General features: G+C 33.7%; 3 protein-coding genes, 1 non-coding gene and 1 pseudogene across 5 annotated transcripts; 3 read left to right on the plus strand and 2 right to left on the minus strand.

Annotated features, from left to right (window-relative positions):
• The first annotated feature begins 1469 nt into the window (after positions 1 to 1469).
• LOC145001660 (Adenine nucleotide alpha hydrolases-like superfamily protein) lies at positions 1470 to 3253 on the plus strand. The gene is made up of 4 exons (XM_078961013.1): positions 1470 to 1770; positions 2039 to 2142; positions 2659 to 2777; positions 2942 to 3253. Exons 1-4 carry the CDS (start codon positions 1584 to 1586, stop codon positions 3018 to 3020), a joined length of 489 nt encoding a protein of 162 aa, XP_078817139.1. The 5' UTR covers positions 1470 to 1583; the 3' UTR covers positions 3021 to 3253.
• Positions 3254 to 3335: 82 nt separating this feature from the next.
• On the minus strand, positions 3336 to 4764 carry LOC145001659 (uncharacterized). Its single transcript, XM_078961012.1, has one exon. It carries the CDS (start codon positions 4658 to 4660, stop codon positions 3458 to 3460), a length of 1203 nt encoding a protein of 400 aa, XP_078817138.1. The 5' UTR covers positions 4661 to 4764; the 3' UTR covers positions 3336 to 3457.
• A 730-nt stretch (positions 4765 to 5494) lies between these two features.
• TRNAS-GCU (transfer RNA serine (anticodon GCU)) lies at positions 5495 to 5576 on the plus strand. The gene has a single exon. It is a non-coding gene; the product is annotated as a tRNA-Ser (tRNA).
• Positions 5577 to 7418: 1842 nt separating this feature from the next.
• On the minus strand, positions 7419 to 8310 carry LOC145001781 (ethylene-responsive transcription factor ERF014 pseudogene; annotated as a pseudogene).
• Positions 8311 to 10951: 2641 nt separating this feature from the next.
• LOC145003326 (rho GTPase-activating protein REN1-like) lies at positions 10952 to 16660 on the plus strand. Of its 2 annotated transcripts, none has more exons than XM_078962458.1 (22): positions 10952 to 11057; positions 11290 to 11594; positions 11736 to 11819; positions 12357 to 12393; positions 12717 to 12793; positions 12875 to 12945; positions 13063 to 13141; positions 13213 to 13357; positions 13487 to 13606; positions 13702 to 13779; positions 13885 to 13940; positions 14062 to 14131; positions 14226 to 14310; positions 14456 to 14699; positions 14766 to 15010; positions 15084 to 15144; positions 15211 to 15294; positions 15393 to 15506; positions 15588 to 15694; positions 15780 to 15831; positions 15907 to 16056; positions 16162 to 16660. In XM_078962458.1, the coding sequence occupies exons 2-22, from the start codon at positions 11349 to 11351 to the stop codon at positions 16312 to 16314; spliced, it is 2358 nt and encodes a 785-aa protein (XP_078818584.1). In that variant the 5' UTR covers positions 10952 to 11057; positions 11290 to 11348; the 3' UTR covers positions 16315 to 16660. The 2 variants fall into 2 exon arrangements, with proteins under 2 accessions (XP_078818584.1, XP_078818585.1); XM_078962459.1 differs by having other exon boundaries at positions 15907 to 16051; positions 16162 to 16299.
• Positions 16661 to 17294: the final 634 nt, after the last annotated feature.

Below are 17294 nucleotides of genomic sequence, written 5' to 3' on the forward strand. Positions count from 1 at the left end.
GACAATAACAACATACTTCATATATAAATGATTAGCATTTCTATTTCTTTTTCAATTTTGGCATTGTACTTTTGAAAGTCTTCCATAAATACCATTGTATTACCATGTTTAACTGTGGTTGTTAGTTACTCTGCCTGTTATTTTACATTGTATAAAAATAAATACATGCAAATCTATGATTAATGATTATTATTTTTATTCTTTATATGTTATATGTTATTTTACTTTGTCAACCATGGATTCCACGGGTTATAATCTAGTAACAATAATAAAATCTAAATAAACATTAGGGGTGGCAACTCTTGACCCAACCCGTAACCCGACACGAACCCGACACGAAAATAAGCGGGTTAGGGTTGAGATTTATGACCCGCCAACCCGTCAACCCATCAACCCGCCAACCCGTTTATTTAATGGGTTGGGTTGGGTTACCTGTTTGGGTTCGCGGGTCAACCCGCCAACCTACCTAATATATTTAATTATCTATTTATTTTATTTTTTAACAATCTAACATCATATTATACTATTAGTTTCTATTTATCATATCCTTAAATTTTAATTTGGTATTCGTTCATAATTTCGTATATCATCAGCCATATGTTTGGCCAATGTGGCATTGTGTTGTGGGCTACTATTGGGCATGTGTCTCATGATCCCATCATCCATCTTTGACCTTGACTCCTTGAGTGTTGACTGTTGAGTCTTTGTGCAACCAGCCATTAGGTATTTACGTGCCTTAATAAAAAAAATCGTTCCTCACCTGCTCCAGTCTCCACATGCACGAACGATCGAACGAAGGATAAAGATTAAGGCGTTAAGGACCGATCTTCGATGGAAGCAACATCACGAACTCACGATTTAATCACTCATCCGGCCAATCGTCACCCGCTCCTCATTTGCTCATCGCTGTTCGTACTCACTCTTGTCAGCTTTGACGTTTTCAACCCACCTTCCTTTCTCTTTACGGTAAGTAACAATCTACACTCTGCAGTATGTTTGAACAATTGCACTTTTCATGAATGTTTTGATTTTTAGAGTTTTATTTGGATGTTTATGACTTTATGTTTAATGTTTATTTTGGATGTTTATGAATTTATGTTTAATGTTTATGACTTTTAGACTTCATTTTATTTGGATTTTTCAATTTCATCTTAAAATGTGTTGCTTATTAAATGGATTATACGTGTTGGGTTCGACCCATTGACATGTGAACCCGCCAACCCATATATTTATACGGGTTATATGGGTTGGGTTGGGTTGATGTTTCCAACCCATCAACCCGTGACCCGACAACCCACCAATCCATATATTATATGGGTTGGGTTGAGTTTCTGAATTTCAACCCGCCAACCCGAACCCAACCCAATTGTCAGGCCTAATAAACATGAATGATTGGGTGACGTTTCAGTAAAATGAGTTTGACTGCTAAGACAAAAGTTGTAAAAGTTTAAACAGAATCATCCTGACAGTTTATTCATGATCTCACTCACGTCATCCACCATTAATATGTCACTGACCTTGCTTGAATATCTATAGCTCAACTCTGTGGGTAGGAGGTGGAAGTGATAGAGTGAGGGAAAACCATGCCTGAGAACCTAGGATGTGTGTTGGTGGCTGTCGATGGCAGCGAAGAAAGCATGAAAGCTTTAATTTGGGCAATCGAGAACGTCAAGCTTCGTCCAGAAGGATCTATAGTGATTATTCATGTTCAATCACCGCCATCAATCGCCGTCGGTCTCAATCCCGGTGCTATCCCCTTCGGTGGCCCTAGTTAAGTGTCTAAACTGTTGGATCGAGATTTTAATCTGCACAACTGAGTTTTTTTTTTTTTTTTTACGCGGATGCCACTTCCTTTTTTGTTATTATCTGCTTGCTTGATTATACTGTAGACGAGAAGTTTTACGCCGGTGCTATATATCCTTACTTTCATTTTGTTAATTTTTTGCTAGCTTGATTTTACTCTACACGATTGATGTTTATGTAAGATCGAGATCTATTATAATCGGTGTTAGAAATTAACAGAGATTCTAATATTCAGGTAGTGTGGAGGTGCCGGCGTTTACTGAAGCTATTGAGGCGCACCAGCGGCGGATCACTGATGCTATCATAAATCATGCTATGAAGATTTGCGCCGATAAGAATGTTAGGTTTCTCAATCTTACTCGTAGATTTTTTTTGGTGTGTACGCGTATGCTTGGGGATTATCTACAAACATTAAGATTGTTTACAAGTGATTCACTTTGGCTTGTTTCTGAACAAGGAGTAGTAACTTTCTTCTAATTTCTTCATTATTGATATCTGAAACTGCTGTTCTTTCAAGATCTTCATTAACTGCAGATCTAATCTATTAGTTTAGGAGCTCGATGTTATTATAGGTTAATGTTATGCTAATTTGCAGGATGATAAGTAGCCAATTTGTATCACATATGATATCTTAACACAGTGTAAGTAAGCTTCTGTTAAGTAGCTAATTTGTGCTACTGACTTGTATCAAAGATTCATATCATTTTACAGCAGTGATGAGAAAAGTTCCCAAATTAGGGAGATAGTGAGAGATGCTTTGTTTTTGTGGTGCCCATAAACTACTTCTTCTTTACTAAGTCTGAGGTATAAATTATAATATACTTATACATATGTATATTTGAAATTATCTACCAGATGGAAGTGAAGACACATATAGTGATTGGGGATCCTAAGGAGAAAATATGTGAAGCAGTTGAAGAGTTGCATGTTGATTTGCTTGTAATGGGATGCCGCTCTTTTGGTCCCATCAAGAGGTAACGTTATTTATATTCATACCTTCGGCCATGTTCATATAAGCTTTTGAGTTAGTTTTTTGCCCATTACAAAGTTCCTTGATCTTGAGGGGCACTTTGGGTATTTCATTAAATGTAGCTCATCATATTCATATTCATATTCATTCCTGTGTATGTATATGCAGGATGTTTTTGGGAAGTGTAAGCAACTACTGCTCCAACCATGTGCCATGCCCTGTCATGATAGTTAAAGGCACTACTTGAAATGTCTGCTTTTGTTCAGCTTCATTGGAGGATCCTGGTCAACACAAGTCAATTCTCTTCTAATAATCTTCCATTCTTGGCAAAAGCTATAGTATCTGGTGCCAAAATTTGGTGAGTACACTGTTCTTCGTTATATGCTTTATCTGTTGTACATTATTGTTTAAGCTATGCTTCTTGAGTTGTACAAATATGTATTTTATATTTTTATATAAGCAAACAAACATTTTAAGTAATCTGGTGTTAAAAACAATTAACAGAATATCATCAAACCAAACCACAAACTAGTTTTCTCTTCTAACTACTATATTAATTACACATCCATAACAAAACAAAAAAAACTCCCAAGTTATCATCACATTGAACACTGCTTGAATATATATAACAAAAACCACAATTTCAAATCAAAACAAATCTCACCATCTTCCTTCTATTTTAAATCATCCCCACCATTGATGAACTGCAACACCTACATCTTTCAACAAACCATACAAAGCCAAACACTTCCAATATGGTCTCTTACACTTCTTACATTTCACACAGTTATACTTACATTCCAAGAACAACTCATCTACCAACTCAATTGCTTTATTATTCACCAATTGTTCAACAACATCCGCCTCTGCTTTCATCACTACATACTCATCATTCCTCACATTTTCCCTCAACCAATCTGTTATCTCAATCTCCACCAACTCCCCCATGGCCTCATCATCAGTATTAGTATTGGTATCAGTAACTTCAGGTACTGTTGTTTCGATTTGGTAGATCTCAAAGTTCATGTTCCTTGTAGGGTAGTTTTTCATGAACCATCCTCCATCTCCATTAATATCTATGAACACTCTTCGTGGGTAGTCTTCAAGAGAATCATGCATCAAGTCCGGGAGATAACGCGTCTTCTTTGAGTACGTGCTGGATTTCCCAGACACCGTTCGTGGAGGTTCTAGAAGGACGTTTTCAAGATTCTTTAAAGCTTCTGCTTTCTTTTGAGCGAACATGAGTCTTCTGTGTGGAATTGTGTTGCTAGCATCGTTCTTATCGTCAATCAGTCTAATTTTCTTCATGGCTATGATCGCGATAGGAAATTGTCTATGGTAAATAATTTCGTAGTTTGAAGGCTTCTGAAATGATTCAGAAGCCTTTGCCTTATGGTTGTCTTTTTTAAGGACAACCATAATGCCATCAACTTTAAGAACCTTATCTATCAATTCTTCTTCGCCTTCATGCATGAATGCAAAGTCATATTTATTTTCAATGCTTGATTGTTTTATCTCTAGATCCGAGTATGACATCATATCCATCTTGTTATCATGAACAATATACAAAGAATCGCAATCTACCAACGTTTCATTAGTATCATTATTGTTAACAATAAAACCTCTATCTTGCATTCGTACCAACCCTTCGCTTGTCAAATTTCGAATGATCAATTCGAATATCTCAACTTCACTTGAATTATTAATTCCAAATTTAACATCATCTCCTTGATTATGAAGAATGAAGTCCTTCCTAACCCTAGATCCAAGCCATGGAATGGAAACGACAAATAACACCAATAGAAAAGCCTTAACTCGATGTTTTAGGAGATTCATATGTGAAAAATCATGATGTGTTATTCGTAAACCATGATGAAACCAATTCATTGCCACACAAGCCGTGAAAAGTTTTTCTTTATGATACTGTAAATTCTGGATCCAACACTGTATGGGGTATAAAGTTACTATGAAACATCGACCACAATTGTATTATCCTTTGCACCTCCATCTTCTATGTAGTTTCCCCCCGATCGACGTTGAAACCATCGATCTTATAAGCGTGGAGGATAGAGGAAAGAGAGAGCAAAGAATCTTACAAAATCCTGCTTGTGATTTTCAGGCGAAATAAAGTTTCATTTTTTTCTTTCGTGTTTGTGATGTTTGTGCACAAAATGAAATAGAAATCGGAAAGTTTGGTAAGATGAAACAATGGTATGGAGGAAAAATCTCACCATTTTTTCATAGGGAAGACACAAGTTTTGTTAATGTTTGAAAACGGTTGACTCTTGACCACTATTAAGGACGTCCCACTATTAACGAAGACTACATTTTTTTTTATAGAAATATAGTCATTTAAAATTATTTACCGAAACATGGTGTACTTTGGATATAATCATTGTAATAAATAGTACAAATTGTAGGAGATACGTTTGGGTCTTATTTTGCTATTCAAAATGTAATAATGACATCAACAATTACTTGAGAAACCTGATTATTTGATAAAGTAATACATAAAATGGCAAACAAAACAATTTTGTGGGGAGAAATATATGTTGTGTGAAGCTCTCTTATATTAGGTTTAAAAGGAGGTAACAAGTAATTTCATTGTCCTATTTAATAACTGCTGCAATTTGTAAAAAGTCGAACCATTATCGGCGTCAGCTAAAAATTAGTACAAATAAAAACGTATTTTATGCTCTCAAACCTTCATTAGACATCAAAGTCGCTTTGGCCGAGTGGTTAAGGCGTGTGCCTGCTAAGTACATGGGGTTTCCCCGCGAGAGTTCGAATCTCTCAGGCGACGAAATATTTTTATTTATAATCCTTTGTTGAATATACAACTTGAACCCATGTACTTATCTTTTTCTTTCTTAATAAGCCCATCAGGTTTCTTTTTTAACTTTCTCCAATGATCAATCACCCTTGAACCACTCTATCAATCTTGTCGTTACGAAACAATTGTTATAGTGTTAACAACACATCATAGTATGTGCTTATGCTCTTTACTTTCTATGTTAAAATAATCACTCTTTTTCTTTTTTTTAATTAGAAAAGTAAAATGTTTACACAATTCTTATTTTATGTGTTTGTGTGTGTTTTTGTACCGGTAGAGTAGTTTTTATATCCAAACTAGGAACATACTCATTTTCTGTCGAAGCCCTTTGTATATGTATTAATTTCTAATAGCATATAATATACCTAAGGTTGTTAAGATTGGTATCTTATATAAGATCGTTTTCCACTTTTCAAGACTGTAATCGTAAAATCGAATTGAATAAGATCCTACCAAAAATATTCTAAAAAATAAAAAATACATATTCATCCACTAGTTAACCATCCAGTTAACAATAAATACTTTAAAATATAAATAATACAATATTTAACGATAAACAATTCAAAATGGTATTCTCCGTATTTAGTCCAGAATATATATATATATATATATATATATATATATATATATATATATATATATATATATATATATATATATTATCGATCCTACAATCTTACTACTATCCTATTAAAAAACGATTCAAATAAAATTGGGATCGATTTATCTAGATAAGAACTTACGATCAGGATCGTGATTTTAACAACTATGGAATCTACATATCCAATTTTCTATTTTTAATTATGAAATCAAAGGTGTTGCCTTTGGTACTACTTTTTTTTTTTACACGGTCCATAAACTTCCATAAAGTTGGTGTGATTCAGTTTGAGCAACGGAACGGATCTTGAACTGGTACATCTTCGTAATGAAAATTAAGTGTACCATTACCCTCTTATTGTTTTCGGAAATCTAGAATGCATCCGACTAAACTTCCTCTGCTAATGTGGAGCTTGAGGGTAGCTCGGGCACACAATGCCAACAATAGCTCAGGCCCCAAGCTTTCTTCTTTCTCTCTATGTCGTTTGGGGATGTTTGGTCACATCATGCCTCCAAATTGGATGATGGTGCTATTATCTTCGAGCCTTCAAAGCTACAGTAGCCATCATTGTTGACAAAACGAGACCTACGGAACAAGTTTTTCTTCCCACCCTATGATGAACACAATTAATGAAGGCAACTACAATGGTCGCTGCCAAGACTATAAATAGAGACTTCATTCTTCAGTTGTATGCATCCCAAACACAGAGAAACAGAGTGTTAGTGAGAGGGTTGGTTTTTTGTAATAGTTGAGTGTGAGAGTTGCTCCTCCTATTATAATTATATTTTAGTGTTTAATAGAAGAGTTTTCAACCCCCAGATGAAGTGGAGATCACGGTGGTATGCGGTGTGGGCAAACCATGCCCTATAGCCTTACAACCCATCGATCCGGCTAGTTTACAATTGACTTTTCAAGTGGTTGGATCAATCCTATTTGTTCCTTATTTAGTAATAATTGTTTTCTTTTGTGAAATTCAAAAAAAAAAAGAGCACTACAATAAGCGTAGATAAACAATATCAAACAAATCGCACAAACATAAATATATATTTTTCTGATGATTAATGTATGGTATAAGGGTTCTCTCTCTCTCTCTCTCTCTATATATATATATATATAGTAGAAAGAAATGAAGAAAATTAAATTTGAATGTCGGGGAGGAGCTCACATGGGAAACTCTCCATGAGACCAACACCCTTTAATTACATAGACAAAAATAAGTAAATTTAATAATATAAAAAAAAATGTATTTCTCCAAAAATAGAATAAAGTGTTTGTTAAATGTTAGTCAAGAAAATTCCAGAAAATAATTAATTTAGAAAAAGAAAGAGCACATGGATTCAGTAGAAGCTCCAGAGACGAATTTCACCAGCTTCTTCATCGGAGGGGTCAAACGAAGACTCGCTGTGCATCGCATCATTGTACCTTGGTGAATCAAAGACGTTGCACCATGGTGCAACCATCGACATCAAGGTGCCATCAAGTGGATCGTTTTCAAAAGACAATCTTCGGGTTTTCTCATTAGATGAAGTTATTGATTGAGATGGTGATAATGGTGATGAATAAGATGGAGATGGTGGTGGAGATGGTGATGGACCGGTACTTGTGGCAGCCGCCGCCGCTAGTGCTGCCACCTTTTTAATGGATTTTGGAGACATGATGGTGGTGGTGGTGGTGGTGGTGGTGAAAGAGTCATGATCATAATAATGGTCGGGAGAAAAGTTTAGATTTGCAGTTGGGCCCTTAACGCATAAAAGGGCAGCATCATAGGCTCTTGCTGCTGCTTCAGGAGTCGAGTAAGATCCTAACCATATTCTTGATTTCTGATTTGGTGCTCTTATCTCAGAAACCCATGAACCCCAACTCCTCATTCGCACTCCTTTGTATCTCTCTCTGGTAATCAATGGTGATGGTAAAGATGACATTGTCTTCTGTGTCTTCGGCTGAATCTTCTGTTCTTTTTTCGCCATCTTTCAAGTATTAATCCCGAATGAATGAACACAGAATATGAATATATATGTGATTCGATACAAGTCGAGTATTCTGAAAGTAAGCAAATATCTACAAAAACCAAATGGGAAAATTTTAGAATGTATATGTTTAGTTTTGTGTGATAGTTCTTGTTGATGTTATGAATGGAGCAAGATTGTAATATTTATAATAGATGAATGCGAGTGAGATGGGAGAAAAGTGTTTTTTATTCTTCCTTGTGTTTTTTATTAATCTAATGTTCAAATATATTTGGTTAGCTTAAAACAGAAATAAAATTTATTAAATATATAAATCGGTGTGAAAACTATTTTTTCTCCGTTTGATTCAAAATAGGAAGGCATTATTTACATAAACACCCCTTAACTATGACGTTATGTTCATTTATCCCATAGGATAGCTATTCTTTTATGTAAATCGACCGTACTACAATCAATATGTGCCAAAACATAGCATTAGTGTTATATGGTAGAGCAAACAACTCTATAAAAATTGGTAAATCAATGGGCTCTCACATATTTTGGTTTTGGTGTGTGTATATTACGTGTAAGACAAAAAAGAATTTATGCTTTTAAATAATATGATGTAGATAGATTATTTATGCATATTTATCTATGCATATAGAAGTTAATTGCAAAAGGAACTAAAAATGGTTTAAATACGAACAACATGTGATAAAGAGTAACACGCCTCCCACAACCAATCTCACGTTCAACATGGATGAAGTATTCAAAATGTTTAACGAAAGTGACGTTGAAGCTTGAAGATTAGATATGAATTTTCACATCTTTATTTTCATAACTGTTACAGCAAACATGAAACTATGAAAGGACAATACGTATAACATGTCAAATACAACAAAGATGTCATTACATTTTCGTGTCTTTTTTATTTACTTGTTTCGTGGTTTCAATCGGATTGAATTAACTTTTTAATTAACCACCATGCTTTCATATATTTTCTAAGTTGAAGGGCTTGAATTAAAATAGTACAGTTTTGGAAAAAATTTCAAAGACAACCATACATTTGAGGGAATGTCACATGCAACCATTAGATTAATATCACAATTATTTGACATGTTCTAGGCTTTTTGACTTAGAAACCAAGGCAAACCATTCACATGATCAACACAAAAAAGTGTAAGTAAAAGTAAAGTTATTTCTTTATTCAAAGTAATAACGAATGAATCATCCTACTTTTGGATATGTTTAAAAAAATCATTAGATTTGCGACAGTAAAATTGAAAAAGACATGATAGTTACAGTGTTTCTAAAATATAGAAAAAAAACGTTATAGCTATAAGAACATGCCAAAATAAATTTAAAAAAATATATATTGAAATTAAAAGATTTCCATTTATAAAAACTTTTCAATATAAAAACACCTTTAGCCCATATTGTCATTACAAGTAAAGTGATTGTGATGTTTCATTTTTTTGGGTCAACAAGATCTAGTTATTTTGTATTTATCAAAGGATATCAATCAAATTATGGACTATATAAGTTAAATGTTTTTTATTATTTGTATGAAAAATGTATAATGGTTTATAATGATATATTGATATCAGCATAAAAATATATATGAAAAAAAAAAAAAAAAAAAGACAAAGGGTAAAATAGTAATTACACACTTAAGACATAGATTGTACTATATCAGTTAGCGGTGAAATAAGTGTTTATTTATACGTTTGTTTTACTATAAGGTTTTGGAATTATGGAAAACCATCATATATTGTATCAAAATATTCCAGGTATTTAATTAATAAAAGATGTCCATGTTAGGGGTGATGAACCATTGAACCTGAAAAAAAAACATTTGGACATAGGATTCTCATTTGTAAGAAGCTTTTTGGATTTTTATAAAGAGATGCAATATTAAAATTCTAAAAAATGATCTGAATTGGAATTTATTTAATACGCAATATATTATTACATTTACATATCTAAGATCAAGGTTTTATCGATACTTAAAAACAAGTACTACATCTATACCTATTTTTGTGTAGCTTTTAACACAAAACGAATTACGGAAACCACTATTAAAAAAGACCGACCAATAGCAACACAATTTAACAACTATATGCAAGTCGTTACTAAATTATCGTGAATAGTTTTTATTTTAATTTAGCAACGACTAGTCCATTGATAAACACGTTCTTATTTAATAGAACTTTAGAGGCAAAAATCTTGGCAATTGTAGCAACGATTTTTGTCAATGAATCGTTGATAAAGTAAGATGTTTTTTTAGTGTTGTCAACTTGTCATCTTTTTATTATAAATCGGCTAAACGTGGTTGTTTTTGTAAAACCGGTAATTAACCTACTAATTTTCAAAATCATGTTTGTACATATCCGGTTGAATCTGGTTATAACATGGTTTTCTATGTATGTTTGTCACTATAACATGTTGGAAGTACGATTTTAATATACAAAATTGAAAGATAAGTTAAAAATAATAATAATAATAATAATAATAATAATAATAATAATAATAAATTAAAGTATGTTATAAAGTAAAGTAAATTTTTTATATAATTAGTTGATTTTTACAATATTAACTATTTGCAGTTCTAACTTAAAACAAAATAAGACCAAATTACATTTTAAAATGCAATAAAACCACACAAATACACAAATAACGAATACTTTTGCGACCATTATGGAAAAAGAACAATGAACCCAAAAAAATAGGCAACACACGAATAGAAGGTAACGTTTTTGCTTGATCTTCGGGTTTCCGTTAGAAAAAAACATAAACCAAAAAATAAAATACCCAAAAAATTCCTCATCTTTTTTCCCTCCTCCCCGATTTTCTTCAGTTGTCTCGCCCTGTTTCTTATGTATCAGAATCTCCATTTCGTCAACAAATGTAAGTGATTTACTTTGTTTTTTGGTGTTGTTCACATCAATGTGGTCGTGAAATTATTGTTATGCAAAGCTAAATGCATGTTTTTGTTTTATTTTGGTTAATTATAGGCTATCATTGTTATAGTATTTTTGAAAGTTTAGGATGAATGTGTATTGAGTTATTGTTCTGATTTCATGTTAGCATTTATATGTTCTTGTGATGAATGTGGATTGGATTATTGTTTCGATTGCAGGTTATTGATTTTGTTTAAACGGCGCAAAGCTAATTCCATCGCATGTAATTCCGGATTGAATGATGCCTAATTCCAAAAACACCAGTTCTGACCCCAAAAACAGCGCGGATTCGAAAAGCAACGATTCTGCTTCGAAGAACCACGCCGCTGATTCAAAAAACAACCATGCTGATCAGAAAAATCACACTTCTGCTCCCAAAAACCATGCTGATCTGACGAAAAGCAGTTCTACTTGCAGGAAAGATAATATCGAGTGGAAAAACAGGATCGATTCCATAAATAACGCTGATGCCCCTCCTCTTCAGGTGAATTCCAAGTGTTCTTGATCATCATACATCCAATTATCGATTGTGATTCAGTTACCCAGCCGCTGTTTTGTTAAAAGTGGCAGCGGGCATTGTATTTTACATTGATGTTTGTTGGATATGGTGAACTTTTTGTTGTAGGGAGATGGTGGTGGTGGTAACTTCCCTCCTCCGTCAGGGGCAACTCAATCCTTGGAGAACCAAAGTCCACGTAATGGCAACAAGGTTTTCCCCCCTTTCCTTCTAAAGCTCTTCTAATTTGATTATTTACTTCCATCGTTCTTTTACTCAAATCTGATTCTCTTCTTTAAACAAACATTGCCCGATTATTTTTCAAATTGTAAACGTGTATGTTACTTACTAGATGTTTCTAAGGAGTTTATGATAACTATGAAGTTAAATGTGCGTCTGATTGATCTTAAAAATGAAGCAGGCAAGCAGCTTCTCACTCTTTCTTCTCTGGAATTTAGGAAATGTTGTGTACTCTATTACACATTGATGCTCACAATGTAGTATGCCACAGGCTAATGTTTGTTTGTTATTTATGCATTGGGCTTTGCTCTACCTGTCTCCCTTCTGAAGATAGTGCGTGAATAGTTGACTTTATCATGATTTCTTGAACTGAAAATGAACTTGTTGAGATTAATTTAATTGAAGAAAATACAATGCCGACTACCCAAATGAAGGGCTTGTTGTTACAAAACCAGGGTATGTTATTTTGGTTTGAGTTTGAGTTTTGTTGTGACTATATATGAATTGCAGGTTTACAAGAGCGGACCACTGTTTCTATCATCAAAAGGTGAATTCTCTTCATCATTTGGTCTTTATAAAATATTACACTAGTGTTTTTCGCCTATGGAAAATCATTGCATACTTATAAACTTGGGAAGCACTCAAGAGTGCTTATCACAAAGAATTAGTGTTTAATATTTTAAGAGACTATATGTTTTTTCCACATCCTTCAATCTGGCACTTCTTTATCACAAAGAACTCTTTAATCATAGAGCATTTAGCATCTATATGACTATATAGTGAGGTATGCATATTTTATAAGCATGCATGTATTCTTATGAGAGGTCATGTTTCTCCTATCTCTTAAGTCTCTAATTTAGATTTATGTAGGGATTGGCTGGACCTCATGGAAGAAAAGGTGGTTTATTCTGACAGAAACCTCATTGGTGTTCTTCAGAAGTGATCCAGTAAGTGACTTTGTATTATTTATCATTGCATTTCCAAAATGTTGATGAGTTCATTGATTCATAGTTTTCCTTTTGATACAGAATGCTAGTTCTGAAAAGGGAGGTGAGTCAAATCTGACCCTTGGTGGCATAGACCTCAACAGTTCAGGCAGGTTGGCTTTTGCTTTCTAAGTCCTATCCTACACTCTACATTAGCTGATACTTATCATACTGATATTTGGTATTTGATATTTCTCTCCTTAATAGTGATCCTTTTTTGTATATTTCAGTGTGGTTGTGAAAGCAGATAAGAAACTCTTAACAGTGCTATTCCCAGATGGCCGTGATGGGAGATCATTTACTCTTAAGGTATTTTTCTCTATTTACCATTTTACCCCTTGTTTCACACTACTCCTGCTTACTGGTTGCTGCTACTATAGGCTGAAACTTTAGAGGATTTACATGAGTGGAAGACTGCATTGGAGGAAGCTTTAGCAAATGCACCTACTGCTGGAACTGGAATTGGACAAAATGGGATAACAAAAAACGACAAGGGTGACAATGCTGATGGCTCTCATGAACAATGTAAGTCTCCTTATCATGCTGATGTCTCAAACTAAAATTCAAGATTCCTTCATTCTTTTCTTGTGTGTATGCTTTTTTTTTTTCAATAACACAAGTCAACTTCTTTTTCTTGTTTTTGGTTTCCAACAGCAAAAGATCGTTCCCCTGCAAAATCTCTTGTCCTTGGTAGGCCTGTCTTGCTTGCATTGGAAGATATAGATGGGACTCCATCTTTCTTGGAGAAAGCCCTTAGATATGTAGAAGAGCATGGTAAGATTCTCAAAAAGTCTTCATTTCTTACAAGCTTGTAGTATAATATTTATGCACTTTAATTTTTATTTTTAGTGACTGATCAAATGTTCCAGGAATTGAAGTAGAAGGAATCTTGCGACAGGCTGCAGATGTAGAACTTGTTGAACGCCGCATTCAAGAATATGAACAGGGTGACCAATTAGTTCTACCACTTTTTTTGGTTTATGATCATATTATACTTTTGCTAATTTAGTTCTTAAAAAAGGGAGAATATATATAAATATCATTTTATACAGGAAAAACAGAGTTCACTGCAGAGGAGGATGGACATGTTATAGGAGACTGTATCAAGGTATATACTCCACCATTAAAAGTGCCATGTAGACTATATTTGTTAATTCATTTTCTTTATTTAGTTTCTCTTCTTTTCTTGACTTTGATTCTTGTTGCTTTACAATATACTGTTTTTTCAGTATGTTCTTCGGGAGTTACCATCATCTCCAGTTCCAGCATCTTGCTGCAAAGCTTTGCTACAAGCATATAGTAAGTTTGTTATATCACTATCTGAAAGATAACTTATACATCAATATACTTTCATATGTAAAATTCTATAATAATGAGAGAAACTTATGTTTAGGAACTGATCGCTCCACAAGAGTCTCTAGCATGCGTGCAGCTATATGCGACACTTTTCCTGAACCAAATCGTCGTCTGTTACAAAGGTAATTAAGGGGATGTAAGGGTAAAATGGTCATTTAGACAGTTTATTGAGTCTAGAAAAGAAACAAATTTTCATGTATACTCTATTCATACATACAACACTCGTATTCTATCAAGTTTCTTTAAATATGTTTTTTTTTGGTACAGAATCTTGATAACAATGGAAGCTGTTGCTGAAAACAAAGAAGTGAACCGAATGAGTGTGCCAGCTGTCGCTGCGTGTATGTCACCACTTCTTCTTAGACCCCTTTTGGCTGGTGAAGTGGAGCTTGAAAATGAGTTCAATATGGGTGGTGATGGATCTGCTCAGCTTATGCAAGCAGCTGCAGCAGCTAATCATGCACAAGCCATCATTATCACCCTTCTAGAAGAATACGACAATATATTCGGGGTACAAAATCCATCATTTTTATTTAAAAGAAAAAGAAAGAAAATAGATCCTAATGTGTATTTGCAGGAAGGAGACATGCTATCTGATCTATACTCTGACTCAGATGAGAGTGGAAGTGAAAGCGAAGAACTTAGTGATGAAGATGATGATGGTGATGGTGATTATTCATCTGAGGGTTCTCGTACAGATGAAGATTCTGAACATGCATCAAGTAGTTGTAGCGAGTCTGGAGAGGCTGACACCTGTCAACGTGACAGAAAGGGAAAGAAGAAAACAGCCATTGATAACATAGATGTGATAGTTGAAGAAAGGTAACCCAGGATCCCATTCATCTTTCAAAATTCAAACACTTCAATTTATGAATCTTTAATTGTTTGTTGTTAGGGATGAAATCTTCAGGCTTGAGGCACTTAAAACTGATTTGATAAAGAAAGTTGAAGCGGAGGTAACAAATTTACGTCTTTTTCCAAATCATTATTGTACACTAAATATTAATCCACTCTGACTACAGACAAAACACAATTCAATTCTGAAAGAGGAATTGTTGAGCAAAAAGGATGCTTTAGGTGATCGTCATCAAGCTCTTGAACACGAGGTATGTAGATGATAGATAATCTGTGGAAAAGACATTAATGCCCTTCTGACATTGAATGGATAAAAAAAAAAAAAAAAATGTGGTTTCGAAATTTGAAGGTGGCAACATTAAAGGAACAGTTGCAGAGGGAAAGAGAGTTGAGGAAAGTGCTTGAGGCAGGACTCACAATGTCAAAGAAGATCCTACCCTTACCAGGCTCCATTGATGAAAAGGCATGTTATTAACTTATTATTGTTTTTCTTTAATCTTTTTTTTAGAGAGTAAAGTATTAACTTGTAGATTTACTAATAAAGACCAAGGCAGATCTTGAGGATATAACCCAAGCAGAAGCAGAAGTCATGAGTTTACAACAAAAACTTGATGATCTTGAAATGCAGTTACATCGTGGACAAGGAAAAACGTTAGCTTCCTTTTTCTCTCTCCTCACTTGACGCCTTTTTTCAGTCAGAATTTTTAGAATTCTTTTTGTGTGATTTTGGGTGCAGAAAAGATAAAGAAAAGAGTCGTGACATTTCCAGTAGTTCACGTAAGATTAAGGTATAAATTATAATACTAGAATTATGGTTGATACCATGAGAAATTATATTTTGTAAATTGTAACAAACTAAACAGGATAAACAGTCGAGCAAAGAGCGCCATGAGAAACCTCCTTTCCACTCTTTTTCAAGTAAATTTAATCCAAACGAATCGACACGCAAACGGGAACCCAATATGACCAAGTCGAATTCAATCACTGTCAAAAGATCTGAATCAAGGGGTGAGGTACACATATACTTTTCTTTTTTATTTAAAATAATAAAAAAAAAAAAAAAGAAGAAATGAAAGAAAGTAGATTGACTTTGTGTATTTATTGGTTATGGTTGGCAGGCAGCTAATAATACAAACTCAGCACTGTCAAAAATAACAAACAGGCTCAGCTTTTTGAAAGAAAAACGCAGCCAAATAACAAATGAGCTGGAGACTACTACAGATAAAGATAAAGAATCTGACGACGAGTCATCACTAGATAATAACCAATAATAATTAGGGAAGAATTTATTTTAGAACCAGACCAAAGGTTAAAGAAAGAAAGCCCAACAACACAGATAAAAAAAAAGTTTTACACCATATGCTTATCCTTATGCTTATGCTTGGGTTGTACTTTGCTATTACTTGTTTATGCCATAGCTCGTGTAAGGAACCCATGATTCAACTTAAAGCTATGGCTGCTGCTTTGAAGACACTACCAACATCTAGAGATGGTTGGTCAAAGTTTATAATTTGTTTCCGTAGTTATCGTGTCAGGACTGTTCTTGTAATTATTAGTTATTTTTTCCTTTTCTTTTTTGTAATTGCAATTGCAACACATAATTTTTTACCATTTTTATGCCTTGTTTTTTTTTTTTCCTTCTAGTTCTATTATTTTCATGTTTAAATTTGAATCTTGCAAGGGTGAATCGGTCATTTTACCTTCAAAGATATTTTATATTGCGAATCAAAAAGTGTTTTTTTTTCCTCTCATTTTGTATCTTTATTATTATTATTTTTATGATATGTTTCTAGTAAAACAAGATTGTCAATTGATGGATAAAGTTTAATATTGGAACTAATCATACTTATTAAACATACATTCATCATGCTTTGAGGTATTTAAAACAGCTCAATTGTAAATAAAAAGACATATTTTTATGTTTTTCATCGAACTACCCTTCTCTCATTTGTACAATAAAATATGATATTTAAATTTTTTTCCTAGTCTATGCAATTAAGTGGTTTCTTATAAGAAAATATAATGTTTAAAAATTGGTAAATATACACCAATGAAAAATACAATGTTATATATAAATAGAATCAGGACAACATATGAGGACGATGATTTTGGATTATGATACACTAAACCTAACTTCAGCTTTGGTTTTTGTCATATTATATATATTCGGTTTGTATAGATGCATATGCATTTGTCCCCACTAGTGACTACGACAAGTATATAGGTTGGTTTGATTTTCATACCCATATCA

This window comes from Lactuca saligna, chromosome 6 (genome assembly GCF_052625555.1).
Source record: "Lactuca saligna cultivar CGN05327 chromosome 6, ASM5262555v1, whole genome shotgun sequence".
Lineage (NCBI taxonomy): Eukaryota > Viridiplantae > Streptophyta > Magnoliopsida > Asterales > Asteraceae > Lactuca > Lactuca saligna.